This window comes from Schistocerca gregaria, chromosome 1 (genome assembly GCF_023897955.1).
Source record: "Schistocerca gregaria isolate iqSchGreg1 chromosome 1, iqSchGreg1.2, whole genome shotgun sequence".
NCBI classification, from domain to species: Eukaryota; Metazoa; Arthropoda; class Insecta; order Orthoptera; family Acrididae; genus Schistocerca; species Schistocerca gregaria.
The window spans coordinates 141,310,428-141,333,025 of NC_064920.1; the positions used below are offsets into that span (position 1 = coordinate 141,310,428).

At 45.2% G+C, this 22,598-nt stretch overlaps 1 protein-coding gene across 1 annotated transcript in view; it reads left to right on the top strand.

The window, feature by feature from the left end:
* Positions 1 to 3,554: 3,554 nt before the first annotated feature.
* LOC126334921 (tyrosine-protein phosphatase non-receptor type 23-like) overlaps positions 3,555 to 22,598 on the top strand; it is a 168,521-nt gene continuing 149,477 nt past the window's right edge. The window contains exon 1 of the mRNA XM_049997685.1: positions 3,555 to 3,913. Within this exon, the coding sequence (XP_049853642.1) occupies positions 3,555 to 3,913 (359 nt within the window). The remainder of the gene's footprint in view (positions 3,914 to 22,598) is intronic.

The following is a 22,598-nucleotide window of genomic DNA, read 5'->3' on the forward strand; positions in this document are numbered from 1 at the left end:
CCACATCAGGTTGGTACCTCTCTCACAACAATCTAACAGCAAACAACAACCTATGTTATTCTTGACAGGTTGGGTCACCATCATCACAGACACTACAATAACTTGCACTCTTGACTATTCCCAATACTAGAGCAGAACTTTCTGTTCCAGAGCATATTTGAACAGAAGGTTTCTACGTCAGCAGTTATCCTTGGTGGGCCTCATACCAACTACCCAGCATTACCGACAGTTTTCCCTGCACCACAGCTACTGTTGCCAGACACATTGGAACCTGGGTCAATTGATCCATGGGCGCTGTACCATCTGCCACTGCACCCCCAGCCTCCACCTGCATCTGCGCTGCATCTTTTGTTCTTGAAGTCTGCAGCACTGTAATGGACGCTGCACCTCCTGCCACCCCAGCCATGGCTATTATCCTCTTTGCCATCATCTACTGACACACCCATGGAACTCGACTCACCTACGACAATGGTTTGATAACTCTGGTAAAATTCCACTAAAGAATGGAAATTTTTTGTTGTGCTTTCATATTTAGTAAGCTTGATTATTTTAAGCATTGTATAGAGAATTTCAACAACATACAGTTCATTAGATAGGTAACTGTATTGGTAAGTGTGCCAACTGCGATTGCAAATGGAGAAAACCGAGTGTCATGCTGTTATTAAACATTTTCATTTGAAAGTATGAGCTACTGCACAAATAAAAATGCAATTGTATGAAGTTCATGAGGACTCTGCACCATCTTTAAAGATGATTAACTTTTGTAATTAATGAATTTAAACACAGGCAGACAAGAACCAAAGATGAAGCTTGCTCAAGCTGTCCATTTGAGGTCACCACAAAGGAAACCATTCACAAGATCCATGATATGGTAATGCGAGACTGCCAATAAATTCTTGAGGTTTCTGACAGTGCAGGCTTCTCAAATGAGTGAATGTATAATACCCTGCATGGAGAATTGCCTATGAAGAATCTGTGTGCAAAGTGGGTGCTGCAGTTGCTCACAGTCGACCAAAAATGTATCTGGCACATTGTTTCAACACCATGTCTGGCGATGTTTAATCGCATTTCTCAAGACTTTTTGCGCGAATTTTTGACTGTTGATGAAATCCAGATCTATCATTACACAAGAGAGTCAAAAATGCAGTCAAAACAGCGGACAAAGGTTGGTGAAAGTGCACTGAAGAAGGCAAAGATCATTTTGTCAGCTGGTAAGGTGATTGCCACTATCTTTTGAGATTCCCAAAGAATAATCCCCATAGCTCACTTGCAAAAAGGCAGAACCATAACTGGACCCAATTATCCTTTATTGTTGGACCCTTTGAAACTTGTGTTGGCTGGAAAAAGAGGAAAGTTGACATACAAAAAAGTGCTACTTCACCAAGCTAATGCCAAATCCATGCAAGAACGATACCAACGGCGAAAGTGCATGAACTGGGCTTTGAATTGGTTCCCCATCCATCCTATTCACAAGACTTAGCCCCGAGTACTTCTTCATCTTCTCTTATTTGGAACTTTGGCTTGCTGGAAGAAATTTTCATCAAAGGAGGAAATGACTGTTGCAGCCAACGCGTATTTTGCAGAGATTCACAGAACCTATTTTTCCAATGGGATGAAAAATCTGGAGAGTCACTGGACCAAATGTATATCCCTTGAAGTAGGTTATGTCAAGAAATATGGTGCATTGTTTACGAAACAGACATTTTCCTTGCTTTTTTACCAGACCTATTAAGCCATCTTTCTATGCCACCAGAACAAGCTAGAGTTGCATTTTGCCTCGAATTTATCTTTGGGTTTTCCAGACGCTTGTGCAGCAAATGCTGGAATGTGGATTATGCTGGAATGTTGGCCAGCCATGTCAGGACCCAGCTCCTGGCCTGACATCAACCTGCCTCAGACTCAGGCCACCCCATTGCCGCCATGGCCTCACACTAGACTGCAATGGTGAGAGTTTTTCGGGAGGAGGGAAGGGGAACAATGTAGTATCATCAGTGTCTACACCATGGCACGTGCCATCACACAGCCACATGTCAAACATCAGACAGTCCATGGCCAGTGCTATCTGGTTCTTGTGCAGTGCCGCACAGCCAGACAATGCACCCAAAGCCCCTGCACATAGCTGCCTCTGCAGTATCATAGCGTCACCAGCCAGCATGACTTCACAAAGTAACTCATGCTGATGCCTCTCCAGTCATACTGTGCCACAACACTGCAGACTCACTGATGGTCATATTCATACACTGGTACGACTTTATAAGCACATGTGGCACTACACTCCATAGTCTCATCCAGAAGTGTGCTATAATTGTTACCTCACCACTCGGATTGCCTTCGCCTGGACTGCAACTCTGCATGGAAATGGCACCAATATGATCAGTGTATTCATCCACAGACTTTGCTAATCGCTGTCCCAGTGGCAGTGCTAGCTGAGTCATTAAAATTATGTATATTTCTGTTTCTTTTCCATTCACAGATGCAACAGTATTTATCATTTTTCTTTGACATTAGTAACAGCCCTTTTATCAGCTATATCCTTTGGAAGGAGGATGTAGGATGACCATCCATGTACTGGAGCACACAGATGTGTTGAACGCCCAAACACAGAACTCTATGGAGGGCTATACCCAATTATCTTTGTTGGAATTCAGAGAGCCAGGTCTGTATTTACTTTGGGTACATTCATCATCCAGTCACCAATTGATATATCCCACAATTCTGTCATTATCACCTTGTTTACGTATAAAGACGTTCCTTGTAACACCCTCCTTAGGTGGGGAGTGAACTCGCAGTATATCATAGTGCTCCGCTTAATGTTAGGGTACTGCAGGTCCTTTAGTATCCTGGAAAGCTAACTTTCCAGAATGGGTAAGTACTCATTCATGAAAAGTATTAGATCTTAGTACACAGCCGAATAACGGATGTGGGTGAGCAAGATCCTGTGTCCAATTGAACCTTGAATAACTGAAAATGGTAATACTGTGCAGCATATCTGAACATACTCTACTTCACTTTCAAAATGGGTGGAGTGGCTACTGCTGGCTGATAGTTAATCACCACTAATACTATGAACACCATATCCAGATGAAGACGCGCTCCTGCCGTCACTGCGGAAGGAGTTCTCAGTCGGTGATGGCCGGTGCAACGGTAGCTATTGGGGTTTAGGCCTCGCTGACCGCTCTGCTCTACAGGGAGTTCCCTTTCGAAGCGCCAGTAGCGCTAGGTGGATCGGCGGAAGGTTGAGCTTGCTCCCTTTCGTCGAAAAGCCGCGTAGCTCGCGGAGAAGCTCACAGTAACTCGTAACCTAGCGAGACTATCTCGTTCTGTGCTAGGGTTGATCAGTGCCAGGGGCCCGTTCACGTCGGACCACCCCTCGTACTGTAGGCCACTTCTCTTCCTCCTCACCTCCTTTAGGTGCCGCGCCACTGCACCAACGGCGCACGCTAGGTCGTAGGACATTCCCTCCTCTTCTGTAGGACCTACTTATAGCCTTTTCTTGTCAGAAAAAGTATAATTGTCGTGCTCACCCAAACCAAATAAAGCTCCTAAACACGAAGATGGCAGATTCCGCCGGTGTTTCCCCCGCCCTAACCCGCAGCAAGTCTGCAGCTAAAGAGGCGCTGGAGTCGGCTGTTCCCGTCGACGTCAGCGTCCCGCTTGCCGCCGTTGAGGATGTGTTGGCCGACAAGGACCGGCAGATCGCTGCGCAAGCGCAGGAACTGCTGAGCCAGCGTCGACTGATAACCGACCTCTGCGGCCCAAGTGATTCCCCCACGCGGACAAGCACACTCCATATAACTTTACATTCACCTGCAACTGGTGACTCTTGTACCACTATCCCACTGCGGCAGCTGACTCCAACGGCGGAGCCAACAGCTGCAAATGCGGACACCGAACAACACTACACTGGGCGCTGGCAGGTGGAGGGCCCACGCCGCAAACAGAAAAACACCACACAAACAAGCGAGCAACCACACTTGCAAGGTAGTCGAAATGCGCTGCTACCTACACCAACATCCGCACTTCCGGTTAGGAACACCAACACAACAACAATCACGACCCGACCTGCGGTCAGCAACACCACACAAGAACCAACCGCAGCTACGATCGCACAGCAGAAGACTGGTTTTCCCCCCAGTCGTAATACAGAACTACGGGGACCTCAGCGTCCTCAACACAACATTTGCGCAAAGGCACTCACCTTGCACGCTACACACGAAGTACTCTGGGGATAGGGCCTCACTGTACGTATCTACTAGCACTGAATATAAAGATCTCCTTATCTTCCTCAAAGAAAAGGGGATCGAACATTATACGTACAGGACCGCAGAAGAACGGACACAGCAGTACGTGGTAAAGGGAGTGGATCCCAGTACCCCAAACAACACAGTACAAGCGGCGCTCAACTTCCTAGGTTTCGTCTACAAAAGTGCTTCCAGGATGACAGGCTTCCGCTCTCACCACCGTCTACCACACTACCTGGTCGAGATGGCCGACACGGCCGCCTCCCGCGGCCTTCTGCAGATAAGAAGCCTTCTGCGGATGGACGTAAGGGTAGAGATATACGAACCGCCACAGGTCCCGCAACAATGTAACAACTGCCAGCGGTTCGGTCATTCGGCCCACCGCTGCGGCCTGCCACCCCGTTGCCGCGGATGCGCTGGCAAACACGCATCCAACGCATGTACACACATCCAAGAAAACACACGCCGTTGCGCCAGCTGTGGCCAAGGCCATGCGGCCAACTACAGGGGCTGCAACGTATACAGAGAGGCGCAGAGGCGGAAAAATCAACAGTCAAAGCCACCCAACGTCATGACACGTCCACGGCCCGCACCTAACCCTGTAAGGAACGGAGTGACGTTCGCCATGGCTACACGCCCTGGAGGAGCGGAGCAGGCCGCCCAGCACACGCACCTAAAACAACCGCTGCGACAACAACACAGTCGTCTCAGCCAACACACGACACTGCAACCACACCGGTACCAACACCAGCTCTTAAAAACAACACAACCCCGCCCCCTGAAGCCACTGCCTGCGAACCTACACATGACACACAGGTAAACACACACACACAAAGAACCCCAGAACCTAAAGCCCAGAGAAGGCGTAGGCGTACACGCGGAAACAGGAACTGGAACACACGTGCACCACAACAAAATACCCAGCGACAACGAAACAATGACACACAGACACACAGTCAGCAAGCCAGCAACTCCAGCACACACACCACGCCACCCCCCACCACGTCTGACACACAGGCACCTCAAAATGTTCCACATAACAGCAACACAAGCGCCAGCCCACACATAACGCCAACACGCGCACCAGCGGCCGCCAACACCACAACTGAGCCACAGGCCGACACACACAACACCAACACAACATTTGAGGGTTTATTATTGGAAACAATATTCCCCCATCACACGACCGCTCAGATCTTTAACAAGATCATGGCGGCCGTCGCCACACTCTTCACACAGCTCATGTCTGCTCAACCTGGGCAGTACTGGGCCGCCATAAAAACAGCATTCACCACACTGTTTACACCCATACATGGATAACACGCTACATCCCGCCCCCAACGCAAACAACCGAACACTAACACGGATCCTGTTCTGGAATGCAGACGGGATCAACAACAAAAGGGCGGAATTTGCCGCGCTCATGGAGCGTAAGGGTATCCTTATTGCACTACTGAGCGAAACTAAGCTCAAACCAACTAAACTTCACCGGCTACTGCGTCTATCGCACCGACCGACCGGACAGCTCTGGTCATGGCGGAACAGCCATCATCATACACAAAGACATAGAACACAGAAACATAGTACTCCCTGAACTTGAAAAACTAGAGGCGACCGTCGTCAGGGTCAAGTTAAACGGAGCCTACACTACACTGGTGTTAGTATACAACAGCCCTAAAAACATTATAACAGGCGACATCAGCACAATACTCAACATATCACCGTGCGTAATAGCCGCTGGAGATCTTAACGCAAAACACCCGGACTGGAACTCACGAATACGAAACTCCAACGGCAAGAAACTATACGAACACGCACTAGGACGAAACTACATCACACTAGCGCCGACCGAACCGACGCACATTCCCTACCGGAGGGGACACAGGCCAGACGTGTTAGACATGGCCCTCATCAAGGGCATAACAACGACACTCAATGTTGCTGTTGAAAACGATCTGCCCTCAAATCACCAACCCATTGTGCTGTACATTGAAGAAACACTGCAGCAAATGGAAAAACGCGCGAATTGGACCCAGTTCAAGGAAACGCTTGACAGTCGCATCCCACCCACCCACGCGATTAACGAGACAGCCCAAATTGACGAGGCAGTTGAAACCCTCACCGGCGCCGTCTAGGACGTAATAGCCGACACCATACCAATCCGCACGCCACAACAACACAGTGCAAACCTGCCCCAGGAAATCCTGGGCCTAATCTCAATGAGGAACCGCCTCAGGAGACATTGGCAGCGTACCAGGCGCCAGCAGTTCAAACAGCACATTAACAGGCTCCAGGGTATAATCCGGGAAAAAATACATACATTCAAAACACAACAGTTGGACCAGAAACTCGCAGGGCTGGACACCACGCGACCTGGTGTGTGGCAGCTAGCCCGACACTTCACCAGGGAGAAACTGTACACCCCCACGCAACAAGGGCCCGACGGACCAGCATATTCTGCGGAAGGAAAAGCGGAACTGATGGCCCTCACACTCGCAGCGTCATTCACACCGAACCTGGATCCCTCAGACCCAGAGTTCACACTTGCTACGGACCAGGAGGTCACACGCATCTTGGCCCAACCAGCGCGCAACAACATCCGACAAGCTAATACAGCAGAGATCAAATGGGCCATCATGCATACCACTGCTAGGAAGGCCCCTGGTCACGATGGCATTCAAAACTGTGTCCTCCAGGAGTTCACGGACAAAGCTGTAGAATACTTAACACACATCACGAATGCCATACTCAAGCACCAACACTTCCCCGCCTTTTGGAAGACGGCCAAGGTCCTGATGTTCAGGAAGCCGGGGGAAGACCACTCCCTCCCACAAAATTACCGACCCATCAGTCTGCTGAGCGCGCTCAGCAAGATCGTTGAGAAGGTAATACTTAAACGACTCACCAGGCACTGCATCACAAATGACACCCTGAGACCGGAGCAATTCGGTTTCAGGAATCACCACTCAACAACACAACAACTCCTCCGCGTCGTTGAATACATAACACACGGATACAACACAAACAAGGCAACTGGGGCGGTGTTCCTGGACAGCGAAAAGGCTTTCGATTGTCTATGGCACAACGGCCTAATACGCAAACTTAGTGACGCAGGGTTCCCCGACGGGCTCGTACGTCTCATACACTCATATCTCACGGACAGGAGTTTCAACACCGACGTGGAGGGTAAACAATCGATACGACGTGGTATACAGGCAGGAGTACCCCAAGGAAGTATCCTAGAGCCCTTACTGTTTAACCTCTACATTAACGACCTCCCAGCTACACATAACACGACGGTAGCAATCTACGCGGATGACACTGCCATCCTCGCGCAAGATTGGAAGCCGTCTAACATTCACTCACGACTACAGACTGCACTCAGAACGGCGGAGCCTTGGCTGGTGAAATGGCGTGTTAGAGTAAACGTCGACAAGTGCGAGGCCGTTCTGTTCACTAGAAGACCGAAGCAACTGCGCAAACACCAGTACTGCAACCCAATAACACTACACACACGCCCAATACGTTTCCGCGAGAAGGTCAAATACCTCGGTGTCTGGCTGGACAGGAAACTACTCTGGGGGGACCACATCCAACACGTGACCAACAAAGCTAGCGTGAGGCTCAAACAACTCTACCCTATGCTTAACAGGCGTAGCACACTGAACAGGAGGGTGTCTAGGTCCATGTACATGACACTTATTAGACCCCTGATGACGTACGCAGCCCCTGTCTGGGGATACGCTTCGCCAACTCGCCTGCGCCGTCTGCAGCTCATACAGAACAAAGTGCTCAAAATCATAAGCAACGCTCCGCGCTACACACGCATCGCGGACCTTCACCGGGAATATCGGCTAGATACCATCTTGCAGGTATTCCAAAAACTCTCCACACGACTGTACAATAACACGAGACACTCGCGCAACCCGTTTATTCTTTCTCTGGGTAACTACGACTACAACCATAGATGGAAGCATAACAGACCAAAGACATTACTGGCTAGGAACTAAACATCTATGGTCCATAGAACGCTAACACGACAGCACTGGCGAGCACCTGCAACACAGTTATTGCTGGGAACCCAGATGTGCAACCAGCCGAAAATCAGGCAACCATAGGGAAACCGTACCGTACACAGCACGCAAAACAGCCACACACACCCCCTACACCGTCTGTGAGCCGATCTATGACCGATCGCCCACTAATCTACAACGACCTTGAACTGTTGCAGGGACGCAGCAACCGCAGCAAGCGCCGCAACAAGCTCCAACAACGACAAAGGTAACGATGCACGATACCTCGAACTAACATAACCACACCTTGCATGCACTGTCACAGATAGCAAACCGCTACTGCCCTTACTACCCGTCCTACTGTCGCAGAGGTTTTTTTTCCCTTGGCTCTTGCCTTGGTACTTTTTTTCCTCTGCCCTTACAACCGCTACCCTTCAATCGTTTTCGACCACTTCTATCTCCCGATGGACCATGTTAATGAGTAATCTTACCCAGACGCATGGACAACATCACAGCCCGCATCCTGTGATGCCTGATTCAAAAAACTAACATGTTTACGGAGGTGACAGTAGAACTTTTGGTTTGGTCACCACGTTGGTGTGGGCGTGGAGGGGCCCCATCCTTTAAAAAAAATATCCAGATGATCCTGCTGCCAGTGATGATGGTGCTGCTAAACTGGCTGAATGGCCCTGATTGTGGTGGTGGTGGTGATGGTGACATTGATGGTGCTGCTGCAGCCCATGACAATCCGGCTGCCAACAATGCTTGCACTGCTGGCCGCAGAGGATGCAGTGTGGGGATGTGTCTCAGCCACCGCTGGTGCACCCTTTGGCTTTACAGGCTGTGAATGTCCACGCAAATGTGTCAACACCACTGCTCACGAAGGCCCTGTTGCAGATGAAGGGGTGGCAGCTCCAGTTATTAAGAATTTCTGCAAAAATACAGCACAGCAGTCTATAAGTATAAGATAATTTACACACACACGAGATGCTTAAAAACTCGGTGTCATCACCATAATTAAAGTCTGAGAGTTGGCTAACAGGGATCCACTGACCTATAACGAATCATATGTCCACACACACACACACACACACACACACACAGACACACACACACACACATACTATGTGATCAAAAGTATCCTGACACCTGGCTGAAAATTACTTACAAGTTCGTGGCGCTCTCCACAGGTAATGATGGAATTCAGTATGGTGTTGGCCCATCCTTAGCCTTGATGACAGTTTACACTCTAGAAGGCATACGTTCAATCAGGTGCTGGAAGGTTTCTTGGCGAGTGGCAGCCCATTCTTCACGGAGAGGTATCGGTGTCGGTCGGTGAGCCCTGGCACGAATTCGGCGTTCCAAAATATACCAAAGGAGTTCAGTAGGATTCAGATCAGGACTCTGTGTAGGCCAGTCCATTACAGGGATGTTATTGTCGTGTAACCACTCCGCCACAGGAAGTGCATTATGAACAGGTGCTCGATCGTGCTGAAAGATGCAATTGCCATCCCCGAATTGCTCTTCAACAGTGGGAAGCAAGAAGGTGCTTAAAACATTAATGTAGAATATGCTGTGATAGTGCCGCTCAAAACAACAAGGGGTGCAAGCCCCCTCCATGAACAACACGACCATATCATAACACCACCGCCTGCGAGTTTTACTGTTGGCGCTACACACGGTGGCAGATGACGTTCACCGGGCATTCGCCATACCCACAATATGCCATCGGATCCCCACGTTGTGTACCGTGATTCTTGACTCCACACAACGTTATTCCACTGTTCTATCGTCCAATGTTTACGCTCCTTACACCAAGCGAGGCGTCGTTTGTCATTTACCGGCGTGATGTGTGGCTTATGAGCAGCCGCTCGACCATGAAATCGAAATTTTCTCACCTCTCACCTAACTATCATAGTACTTGCAGTGGATACTGATGCAGTTTGGAATCCCTGTGTAATTGTTTGGATAGATGCCTGTCTATTATACATTACGACCTTCAACTGTCGGCGGTCTCTATAAGCGAACAGACGAGATCGGAATGTACGCTTTTGTGCTGTACGTGTCCCTTCTCGTTTCCACTTCACTGTCACACCGGAAACAGTAGACGTAGCGATGTTCAGTAGTGTGGAAATATTGCTTACAGACGTATGACACAAGTGACACCCATTCCTCTGTGCAAATTAAAAGTCCGTGAGTTCTGCGGAGCGCCCCATTCTGCTTTTTCACGATGTATAATGACTACTGAGGCCGCTGATATGGAATACGTGGCAGTAGGTGGCAGCACAATGCACCTAATATGAAAAACGTATGTTTTGGGGGGTGTCCGGATACTTTTGAGCACATCATATACATATTCAAGAGCAACTGTACACAATTCATGAATGCAATGTACAATCGAAATAAGAGTAAAATGTTAAATAAAGTTTGGTCTGAAACTGATTTATTATGCAGTAGAAAAGAGATCACAAGTGTAACAGAAAATTAATTCTTTTCAGAGAGTAACGGTATGAAAGAACCCAAAATCAAAACAAGTAGGCACTGTACGTTTAGCCCAGGACATGTTCAAAATGATGTCAATGTAAACGAAGACAGAGACGTGCTCGACTTTTTTCAACTCTCAGAATGTTGCAGGCTCCGTCCATGTTATTCTGGAACGTTGTCAGTTCACTGCTGTTGCTGCGTTACGTTCTTAATTGCAACAGCATGCAAGAGCTTCTTGAGATGGCCCCGAAGGTAGAAGTCCAGGGTTTAAAATCCGTAGATGTGGTGGGTCAAGCAACTGATGCTGCATGACCAGTCGACTTATCACGATAAGCAACTCTGAGATACTCTCTTGCCTCACGACTGAAATGAGCAAGGGCTACACTGATTAATTTAAAATAAGCTAATTCGTATACACATATATTTACAGACTTCTAGTTAGAGACAATCATTAGATTTACTCCTGGTATACAATGCTTTTTTTTACAGATAACTTATTAAAAAATGTAACGCCACAAAGTTCACTCACATCTCACTATCAGTCACTGCACACACTATACACACATTGTTTCGTAACACTTCACTCACCACACACACACACACACACACACACACACACACACACACACACACACACACACACACACTGGTGATCTCTGGGCCATTTTCTGTACAGCAACTTGCCATTTGCTATCCTGAAAAACTGAGTCAGCATCCCTCCAATTTGGGGGTAAGTATTTTTATAAAGGAAAAGAAGGGGAAAAACATAAAATGAAGGTGTTATGTGGAATGTTGGATATTTTATAATCATTATTATTATTATTTATTTGTATAACATTTTTATCAATATTTTTTAGCTAAGTAATTCTTCAATGTATAAAATGTATTACATAACAGGTACTTTTTAGCTGCCTTTTTAAGTAAGTGTATTTTTGCAATTTCTTTAATCTCCTTTGGTAATTTATTGTACAGTTTTATTCCTTGGTATAGAGTGCTGTTTTGAGTTTTATCTTTATTTTTTCTTAGTAAATGTAAGTTGAGTCTATCTCTTGTTGCACGGTCATGGACAAAGCTGTTTGTGCAGTAATTACCAATATTATTTTTGATGTATACAACTGACTGGTAAATGTGATCACATGGATCCCCCAGTGTGTTGAACAGCTCTTTACAGTGAGCTCGACTAGTATTTTGGTTTATTATTCTTATGGCTCTTTTCTAGAGTTTGAAAATTGTGTTCATATTTTGCGCATTTGTTCCCCAAAAAAGAATGCCATAGCTAGGAATTGAGTGTACATATGAATAATATTTAGCTAAAAGACACTGCATGTTACACACTGAGTGCGGCAAGTATTTCAGTACATGAGTTAATATTTAATTGCCAGCCCTCTGATGTTGGCGATGCCGAAAATGATGTGAGTGCCTGAACATTGATCGATTCTGTAAAAAGTGAGAACGACCCTGGATGAGTAAAAATATGTTCAAAATACAAACATTAACACAGAGATGTATATACAATACTTATCATAAGATACTGTAGCCAGCAGCTCAATGCACGGGCTGATGTTTGTACGCCAACCTTCTATTACTGTCAAAGCTGTGAATGGTCTTTGCGGTACGACATCATAATTGGTTGTTTCTGAAGCAGCGGGAATGATACTGGTAAGTAAAATGTGAGAAAATATAGACGCTCATTGACGTATAGAGGTACGTATAGAGGTAGGTTACCAACATCATCACCAGAATCCTTGGATGAAGTGATTAAATCAGTCACATCTTTATCATCAGGGTCCTGAGATGGTGAACTCACAAGGGTTGCCTCAGAGTATAGTCATTCATCAATCGTAAAAATAGCAACAATATAACAGTCAAGAGTATCGAAAATACAACCACTTACACACAGGATATATGACTAATACTTACATGTAGAGGAAAGATGGTACACTGCTATCATCAACCTCGCCCTCGAAACGACGGCACTTATTGCTGCCACTGCCACTGTCACTACCTGACCTCTCCATGATGACGGTGATTCTAAGGCTGGTATAAAAAATAGAGGTGAATACTTGGATTAGACTGAAGTGAAAGTGCCGGCCGCGGTGGTCTCGCGGTTAAGGCGCTCAGTCCGGAACCGCGTGACTGCTACGGTCGCAGGTTCGAATCCTGCCTCGGGCATGGATGTGTGTGATGTCCTTAGGTTAGTTAGGTTTCAGTAGTTCTAAGTTCTAGGGGATTAATGACCACAGATGTTAAGTCCCATAGTACTCAGAGCCATTTTGAAATGAAAGTGAGCCTGCTAAGCCTCTTTATATAGGCCAGGTTGGCGCAGCAGTGCTGAGGGTAAATTTCAGTCAGTATTATCTTCGCTCCCACCGGGAGTAGACCTCGTATGTCATGGCGGCTCTTGGGGTAGAGTGTTAGGCTCACTTTTTGCGAATTGGGAAGATATCAAAGATACTTTTAAATTAATTTATTTATAATCCAATTTAATAGTACTTTTACATTATGTAATGCACAAGCAAAATAATTCTTCTTCTACAGCCTAAAGCGAGACGGTGAAAGATACCAATATACTCTCCTGGAAATTGAAATAAGAACACCGTGAATTCATTTTCCCAGGAAGGGGAAACTTTATTGACACATTCCTGGGGTCAGATACATCACATGATCACACTGACAGAACCACAGGCACATAGACACAGGCAACAGAGCATGCACAATGTCGGCACTAGTACAGTGTATATCCACCTTTCGCAGCAATGCAGGCTGCTATTCTCCCATGGAGACGATCGTAGAGATGCTGCATGTAGTCCTGTGGAACGGCTTGCCATGCCATTTCCACCTGGCGCCTCAGTTGGACCAGCGTTCGTGCTGGACGTGCAGACCGCGTGAGACGACGCTTCATCCAGTCCCAAACATGCTCAATGGGGGACAGATCCGAAGATCTTGCTGGCCAGGGTAGTTGACTTACACCTTCTAGAGCACGTTGGGTGGCACAGGATACATGTGGACGTGCATTGTCCTGTTGGAGCAGCAAGTTCCCTTGCCGGTCTAGGAATGGTAGAACGATGGGTTCGATGACGGTTTGGATGTACCGTGCACTATTCAGTGTCCCCTCGACGATCACCAGAGGTGTACGGCCAGTGTAGGAGATCGCTCCCCACACCATGATGCCGGGTGTTGATGGCGGTGCGGTCCCCTACGGCACTGCGTAGGATCCTACGGTCTTGGCGTGCATCCGTGCGTCGCTGCGGTCCGGTCCCAGGTCGACGGGCAAGTGCACCTTCCGCCGACCACTGGCGACAACATCGATGTACTGTGGAGACCTCACGCCCCACGTGTTGAGCAATTCGGCGGTACGTCCACCCGCCCTCCCTCATACCCACTATACGCCCTCGCTCAAAGTCTGTCAACTGCACATACGGTTCACGTCCACGCTGTCGCGGCACGCTACCAGTGTTAAAGACTGCGATGGAGCTCCGTATGCCACGGCAAACTGGCTGACACTGACGGCGGCGGTGCACAAATGCTGCGCAGCTAGCGCCATTCGACGGCCAACACCGCGGTTCCTGGTGTGTCCGCTGTGCCGTGCGTGTGATCATTGCTTGTACAGCCCTCTCGCAGTGTCCGGAGCAAGTATGGTGGGTCTGACACACCGGTGTCAATGTGTTCTTTTTTCCATTTCCAGGAGTGTAGTTCTAGATCTCTAAAAGCGGAGTTCTTGCAAACATCATGTATCCATGACGATACATTAGCTTTTACGTAAATAATCGAGTCTGTATAATAAAAATTTAGAATTAATGTCACTATGTCTTACAAAATTATTCGATCTTCAACCCAGTTGCATAGCGCACTCTTACGCATTTTGAGTTACTTGATGTCTGTGAAAGGTGGTAGTTGTAGAAGATGATGCGGTAACTTGCCCCTCATTCGAGAAAATGTGGCATCTTTAAATATGAAAGGTCCACGTTCATCGAGGAAGCGATGGACATCCATCCTGAATTGGTTTAGTTGTTAAGATACATCTATTAATTTATGTGTCTCCACACAGTTCAGGTAAGTTGACTTTACTTGATGATCAAATCATATGGTACTCGTATTAATGCGAACGTTGCCATTCCTGATGGAAAGTTCTCAGTGGCTTCAATATCAACGTCAACAGGACCATTTTTTGTAAATTGGTTCAGTTTGGAGTGATCTACAACTGCAATTGGAGGTAGATTCTTAAATTCCTTTGGACTGAGCTGGCATCTCTTGTTCTCTTCACTCTCACAGAATGCTTGACGAAATCTAGCATACGTACAGAAAAGCAGACTGTGTCACTTTTAATCAATCTTTCTGTAAGTTATTAGAGTAGATACATCAATAGCTGCTTATAATAAGTAATCTTTATTTACGACAGACTGCTTCAGCTTAAGCGCCATTTTCAAGTACGTCTAGATTGATGTGACGTCCATATTGCGTCGTTAGTGGACTGTGTTGTAACTGACCCTGCTCTAATAAGACTGTAAATAGTACCAAAGTGTTGAAATTAAATGTTAATTATGACGTGACAGCAGTTTGACAGTTCCACTCTCACGAAGATACAAGACTTGCACTCATCTGTTGACAACGGTTTCTCCATAAACCATCTTGCATTTTGTAAAATGCTCAAATCCACTTTTAACGCTGAGGTGCACGCTCCTGAGATTGATATACCTACATTCCTCATGCAGTAAATTTCAACACCATTCAGCTTGTATGTTATTTCTTGAAACAGGAAAGTGAATGCGTTATGTGTAAGATAGGATGCTACTGTGGGACTCCCATCCTTTTTCGTGAATATCTCCTCCAAGTACAGGAATTTTTTGCTAGAAATGGTCAAAGTGTCTTCGTGCTGGATGATTGTGCATACTTCATCATTTTTATCCAGCATTGCCAAAGCAAAATGTTTGTGTCAGAAGTATTCCAGACCAATGGTTCGTTCATCATATTTGACTGAAGCGATTATATCGAATGTTGACATTGTTGCTGCATGGCTTCTAGCCTGGTGATTTAAGGAATTGCAGATTCTTTGATGTTAGCACGTTGTGTTTCGGTTATAAGATGAAGTGTTGTTGCCTGGATATGCTTGTCCTATGCGGTATCCCTATTTTGCTTCAAATGTAGGTGTATCACAAGTTCTTCACAGCGAATAACGACGAGACAATCTTTCTGGTCTGCAGTCCTCAAATCAAGATGACCTAATGTCTGAACAGTCACTGGGATGTAAATGGCATTCCTTAGCATCTCCATGATTTTATATGGTGGACAGATGTATGGAAGAATCCGTAAATTGTACGAGTCAATTTATCATTGAGAAATGAATTCGCTGCAATACATTTGAGGCGGTGGGTTTCTGGCGCCAGGCGATATCGATTCTTACTTCCATCTTTGATCGTTGTCCCTGTGCCTTGCTCTCTTTGCGTCTTTGAGGCAGGCTATATGTGGTGGCGCTCGTGCGCAAGTCGAGGAGAGTGGGTCCGCGCATGTGCCGAGCCAGTCTGTGACGTGGCGTGCTTTCGATGTTGTCGTTGTCGGGAGTTGGCGACACCATGTCACGTGGCACGGCCGTGTGCCGTGAGGACCAGTTGAGTTGGAGCAACGAAGAAGCACGGGTCGCTGCTGTTGACTGTTGCAGTTGCTCGTGCTAGTGGGCAGCAAAATATTCACTGCAGTGGTGACGAGGCGAGTTATATTCTGCAACAGGTATGAAATTATGTTACTAAAGTGGCTAGAAATGGCGCCTCGCATTTGTAAATTTGGATTTGGTGCTTAGTGGCACGCTGAAGAAACGTGTATAGTGGTCGACGCGAGCAAACCTTGCCCTGAGAGCTTGCATTGTGACGGAACTCTCAGGATTTGAACTCAGGGCCGCCCGGACCCCATTAACGTGGGATTTCTCTATTCCATTCAACGAGAGGCTTGTTTTAGGCAGAAGATTTTCTACTGCCCAAAGTGGAGTATAAGTTCACCCTTTGGATCGTGTGCTTGTGAAATCGTAATAGATTAACGTTTGCTCGCATCCATCACATGTTCATCAAATTGATTTTTTGCCTTAAGCTTGCATAAGTGTAAAACTGAGTGATAATAAAAAGAAGTCAGTAAATTTATGCACATAAACACACACAAAAGGCAAATTGTACCCTGGTTGTGCCTATCTCTAAGTTGCATATTGAAAGTAATTTAAGAGTTGGTCATGGTGCAGTATGGCTGTGGCAAGACTGAAATCCCTCCTGTTTGCAAGTTAATTTAAGATACTGCTTCCATTACATCGAAAAGTTTCATTCCTGTATAACATTTTTAAATGACTATATATTTGAAGCTGTTTTTGTGCTCTACAATTCTTTATACTCATTTTGTGCATTTTTAAATACTTATTGTGGATAGGGGCTTGACATTCAGATGTTGTTAATTCATTGCTGATGAATGCATGTGTATGTGTAATCAATAAAGAAGTGTTGCAACTACAAGCTCGTTATGTTACTGGTATATGCGTTACTCGACTCAAATTGTGCTAACCAGTAGTATATCCAGTAAATAAGCTGACTCGTAAAATTTATTTGAAACCTTATGTGGAAACCTAGTAACGATCCTATTGAATTCTCCTTTGTAAATTCTATTATGCGCTCAGTCATGCTTATTTCTGTTTTAAGTTTGCCGACATTTACTCATAAGTATCAGTGTCATATAATCCATGAAGTACTTGCACAACTTTACCACTTACCAGCTTTGGATTACAGTTTTGTACTGTGATATTAGAAATAGAACTGCACGTTTCTAAGCCTGTCAGTGCAATACTCCTATCCCCTTTGCTCAGTTCAGTTGGTGGAGAGTAATTCATGCTTAGAACCAGCGATCGACCGTTGGAAGTCAAAATGTGTGATATTGCTCCTAATGCGCAGCTGACAAACCGGTGTTCCTATCATTTTCATATCTTGTTCTTCTTTGTAGCTGTCAGGGCATACTTGAGACGTAAGTGTACTCAGAGATATGTACTGAACTTGTAGTAACACTGCTTACCGCAAAAGTAGCGGCGTAATTCTTCTGGAACTGCAAACCGCAGAATGAGTCCAAATATTAGACACTATTTCATATTCTTCTTCTAACATACGCCACACAGTGAGTTCCAGGTACTGCCACAATATCTAAATTTACAGTTTCACGTTCATTATATTTCCACATATCGTGGGTAGTGCATTCGACGTGAACGCTCCACAAAAACTCGAGATAGCACACTTTTTGACCAATTTAAGTAGGTCGACACCTGTATGTGGTCTGCCCAGTAGAACAGCTAGTAGCTTCCTTTTTTTCAATGAACCATCCATGTGTCTTTTCAGATTCCCTAACTTCAGCAACTGCAATTTCTGTTACAGTCTTACACGCTTCAACGACTTTATGTTCTGTCGACTTGTTGTTACTAAGCAGACTTAAGAACCATATACAATGTATAGTCATATACCATCTCAGTCACCTTTTTTTCAGTTGCAGTGACCAACGCCATTAACGCATCTGTCTTCTTTTCAGTTATGTCAACCTTTGCAGTTAATTCATTGATTAAGCTCGAGATGGTCTGAGAAGAAGTATATAATTTCTTTATACTTTTGTTGAATGCTTCAAGTCTACTAGTTGTCGTTGTTGTGGTCTTCAGTCCAGAGACTGGTTTGATATAGTTCTCCATGCTACTCTATCCTGTGTAAGCTTCTTCATATCCATTTAAATTTTCTAACCTATCTGTCTGATGGGGGGGGGGGGTCTGACATTCCACACTCTGATCCGTAGAACGCCACGTTTTTGTTTTTCCTCTGATAATGACGTCCTCCTGAATAGTGCCCAGCCAGAGATCTGAATGGAGGACTATTTTACCTCTGTAATATTTTACCTAAGAGGACGCCATCATCATATAACCATACAGTAAAAAGCTGCATGCCGTTGGGAAAAATTACGACTGTAATTTCCCCCTGCTTTCAGCCGTTTACAGTACGAGCATAGCAAGGCTGTTTTGGTTAATGTTACAAGGCCAGATCAGTCAATCATCCAGACTGTTGCCCCTGCAACTACTGGAAAGGCTGCTGCACCTCTTCAGGAACCACATGTTTGTCTGGCGTCTCAACAGATACCACACAATTGTGGTTGCACCTACAGTAGGGCTATTTGTATCGTTGAGGCACGCAGGCCTCCACACCAACTGCAAGATCCATTGTTGACGTTTAATACTATCATTAAAAATCTGAATTTTCACATAAATCCACAAATGAATTTTCTCCCTTAATAATAAGGTATGCATTCTCTCTTATCACTAGCTCTGGAATCCTAGAATATGTCTCACTTAGATAATAGATGTCAATACATCTGTGTCAGCCATAACAAAAGTATCTGCATGTTTGGTCTCGGTTTTCTAGTGCCACATTGTCGAATATGGATACTGTACCAGGTTTTACTCCTTCAGGTAGTGGGACATCATCACGTTGGGTGAAAGTCTTGTCTGTAATACGGTCGAAGCCTAAAAGTATTTTCTCGAGTAGCTGGTGTTTGGGCTGGAATAGTGTTTTTGAAAGATATATGTCATAATGATATTTCATTATTTCTACAGATAGCTTGGTATATATACACAATCAATTGAGAACGCAATGCTATGCCTACATCAAGTATTGTAAACTCATACTTAGCTCCATTTACTGTCAGGCAACACACATCGAAATATTCAGCCATATCTTCTTCTATAGGATTTAAAATTTTCTGGAACGGTTCCTGTAAACTGATGTACATTGTTTCATAGAACCTACAAGCGTAATTCTGCCAACCCAATCGCTGGTTGAGGGCTTGCGTATGACAGCTGCTATACATTAAATTCTTAGAGGTCTGTTTCTGCATGTGAGTCAATTCCGTTGAGTTAAAACATTTTATTGTTCATGGGAAGTCGACTACACTAATCTTATGATAAATCAATACCATAGTAGGTGTTGTCGAAGTATTTTGAATAAACATGTCTACAATTACTACTGAGTTGTCACACAGCCTGCAGCACTCTACACTTACTTTCATAATGTGGATTTTCAAAAATCACTGCTGGGTTGAATTAAAAATGGATATATACACTCTTGCTGAGATGTCTTTGTCAGACGATACTCCGCAACATCATCTGGACATAAGAAAATAAATAGAGTTAAAATATGCACATGTATATGAGGTGCAAGAATACTGATGATACTTACAGGATTTTGACTATTCAGGTGGAGCCTGGCACCTCATGGTGGTGATGTTCACTCAACAACCACCAATCCTAACTGAAGTCATTACTTATCTGTGGCGTGTGTGTGTGTGTGTGTGTGTGTGTGTGTGTGTGTGTGTGTGTGTGTGTGTATTACTTTGGCAATGCAGTGTGGATAACTTTGTGGTCGATGTATTGCAGTGATCTGTATGGGGAATCTTGGCTTGGATAATGGATTGTGTTGAATCTTAACTGTATGTGGTACCTGCTACATCTGAAATTAAACCAACTGTACTATACCAACAATACTTTTTTATTCACTTTCTTGGTGGGTGGTGATCTAACAGAAAGGTTATTAATGGATGATTATCATCACAAAGTTCCTTTATTCTCTGATTGAGTTCCATGAGTTTCGCCGTGTGTGATTAGCCGAGCAGTCTAAGGTGCTGCAGTCATGGACTGTGCGGCTGGTCCTGGCGGAGGTTCGAGTCCTCCCTCGGGCATGGGTGTGTGTGTGTTTGTCCTTAGGATTATTTAGGTTAAGTAGTGTGTAAGCTTAGGGATTGATGACCTTAGCAGTTAAGTCCCATAAGATTTCACAGACATTTGAACATTTTTTCCAAGAGTTTCGAATCAATGCAATTTCTGGTTACTACCTGCAAAGGACCATTTATTATTAGCTGATGAATCATCTTGTGCTGATGGCATTTAAAATTTATTTGTTATGTGAAGTGATTTGAAACTCTATCATCCTGACCAGTAAATTTTTATGAGTCTGATATAAATAACCCTGCGGGTCTCTACAAGACTGAGTACTTTTCTTTGTGAGTAAATAACAGGAGGGAGAGAAACATGTTAAGTGGATTTTCATCATCACTGGAAGGAAGTCGGCTATTTATGTTGGACATGTATGAGAAAAAAACACAAGCTCAGAATGGCATGAGAAAAACACCTTTCATCTAACGGGCAGGCTTTGACCTGTTGGGGGAGGCGGGAACAAACGGCCTTTTGTCTGTCTATGAATAACAATCCTGGCAGGTATGGAAAAAGTGCCATTGTCATAATTGTGAATAGTATGCAGGTCTGGTCCCATCAGTTATCGTAATCTCTCGCATGAATGGGTGATGCAGAGGCTTGAGGGGCATGCCTTGAGCACAGGGAAGTGGTAGCTGCTGGGTGACAGCCAAAGGCGGGAGGACAAACAGATGGGGGTAACGGCCGTTAGTGTAATATCATGTGCAGCGGTGCGCTGGGCTGTCGAAACAGTGCTCAGTAGCAGGCAGGCAGGACGGTCTGGTGTACTGGGCTGTGGGCAATGGTAGCCGTTGGTGCAAGTTGCAGCAGGAGCATGACAGAAGTGAGCGCGCTGCAGTGAGCTTGAGTACCGCTTAGTATCACTCCATGTACGAAGCAGTTAGACCTGACTGCTCAGCATGGCGGCAGTAAGGTGTCAGTTTCAATAAAGATAAGCATTCCTGTCCTTACCCAGTACAGAAGAAGTAGAAAGATCCACACTTAGAGTGATGGCAGAAGGTAATTATACTTTAATATAGGACAAGCAGTATGTGTGACATCAGGGTTGCAAAACCCAGTGGCCATCTTGAATTCTATAAGTGACATGGCAGGGCTGTGTATGTCTGAGTGAATAATAGCTTGAGGAAAACATGTTGAGCGGTTTTTAATGTCACTGAAAGTAGGTCACCAGGCATGTTCAGACTAGTTACTACCTGTAAGATGAAAAATATGTTTATGTATCCTGGAAATAGCAACAATCTTAAGACTGGCTCGAATGAAACATGATTCATCTAAAATGCAGGCTTTGACTCACAGGGAAAACAAATACTTTTGCCTTAGCTGTGAGCAGCAGTCTCTGCAGGCTCTAACTGGTATGAGGTCTGGGGAAAACCCAGGAAAACTGACAACACTGTAGATAGTGCCAATATCTCAAGTTGGCCACCTTGAATATGGCAATGCCCTCTCTTGGATTTTAGAATTTTCTGCCAGTTTCTACGTGGGAGAACACCACTACTTCCAAAGTGACAGCATGAGATAGGGGAAAAACCTGGTAGCACAACCGAGGCATTTTGAATTTCCCAACTTCTTTTAAATTTCATACCACTTTATGAATTTCTCACCATTTTATACATAGGGCAATTGACTTTTATCAGGGTAAATCTGGTAACAATACATAATTTCATCTTTGACGTCATAGGGAAGGGATAAATTTGGCAACAATGCATTTGGTGCCCTTTTTCCATTTCGGCGAATACGTGATGGCAGATTGTCGAGAGCAACGCACAGCTGTGTAGTTTTGTTTCTTGTCAGGGAAATCGGCCGCAGAAACTATTGTAATGCTTAAGTCTGGTTATGTGAATGCTGCCCCAAGTGAAACCAGAGTCTATGAGTGGCTTTCACGTTTTAAAAATGGAGAAATGTCAAGTGAAGACCAATCCTCGTTCAGGATGCCCCTCAACGTCAAGAAGTGAGGAAAACGTCGACAAAATCATTGCCCTCCCTCGTGAAGACTGTCGCTGAACCATTGATCAACTCTGTGTGATGTCTGGAATATCATGGAGTTCAATTCAGAGGATTTTATACGGAGATCTGCACATGAGATGGGTTGCAGACAAATTT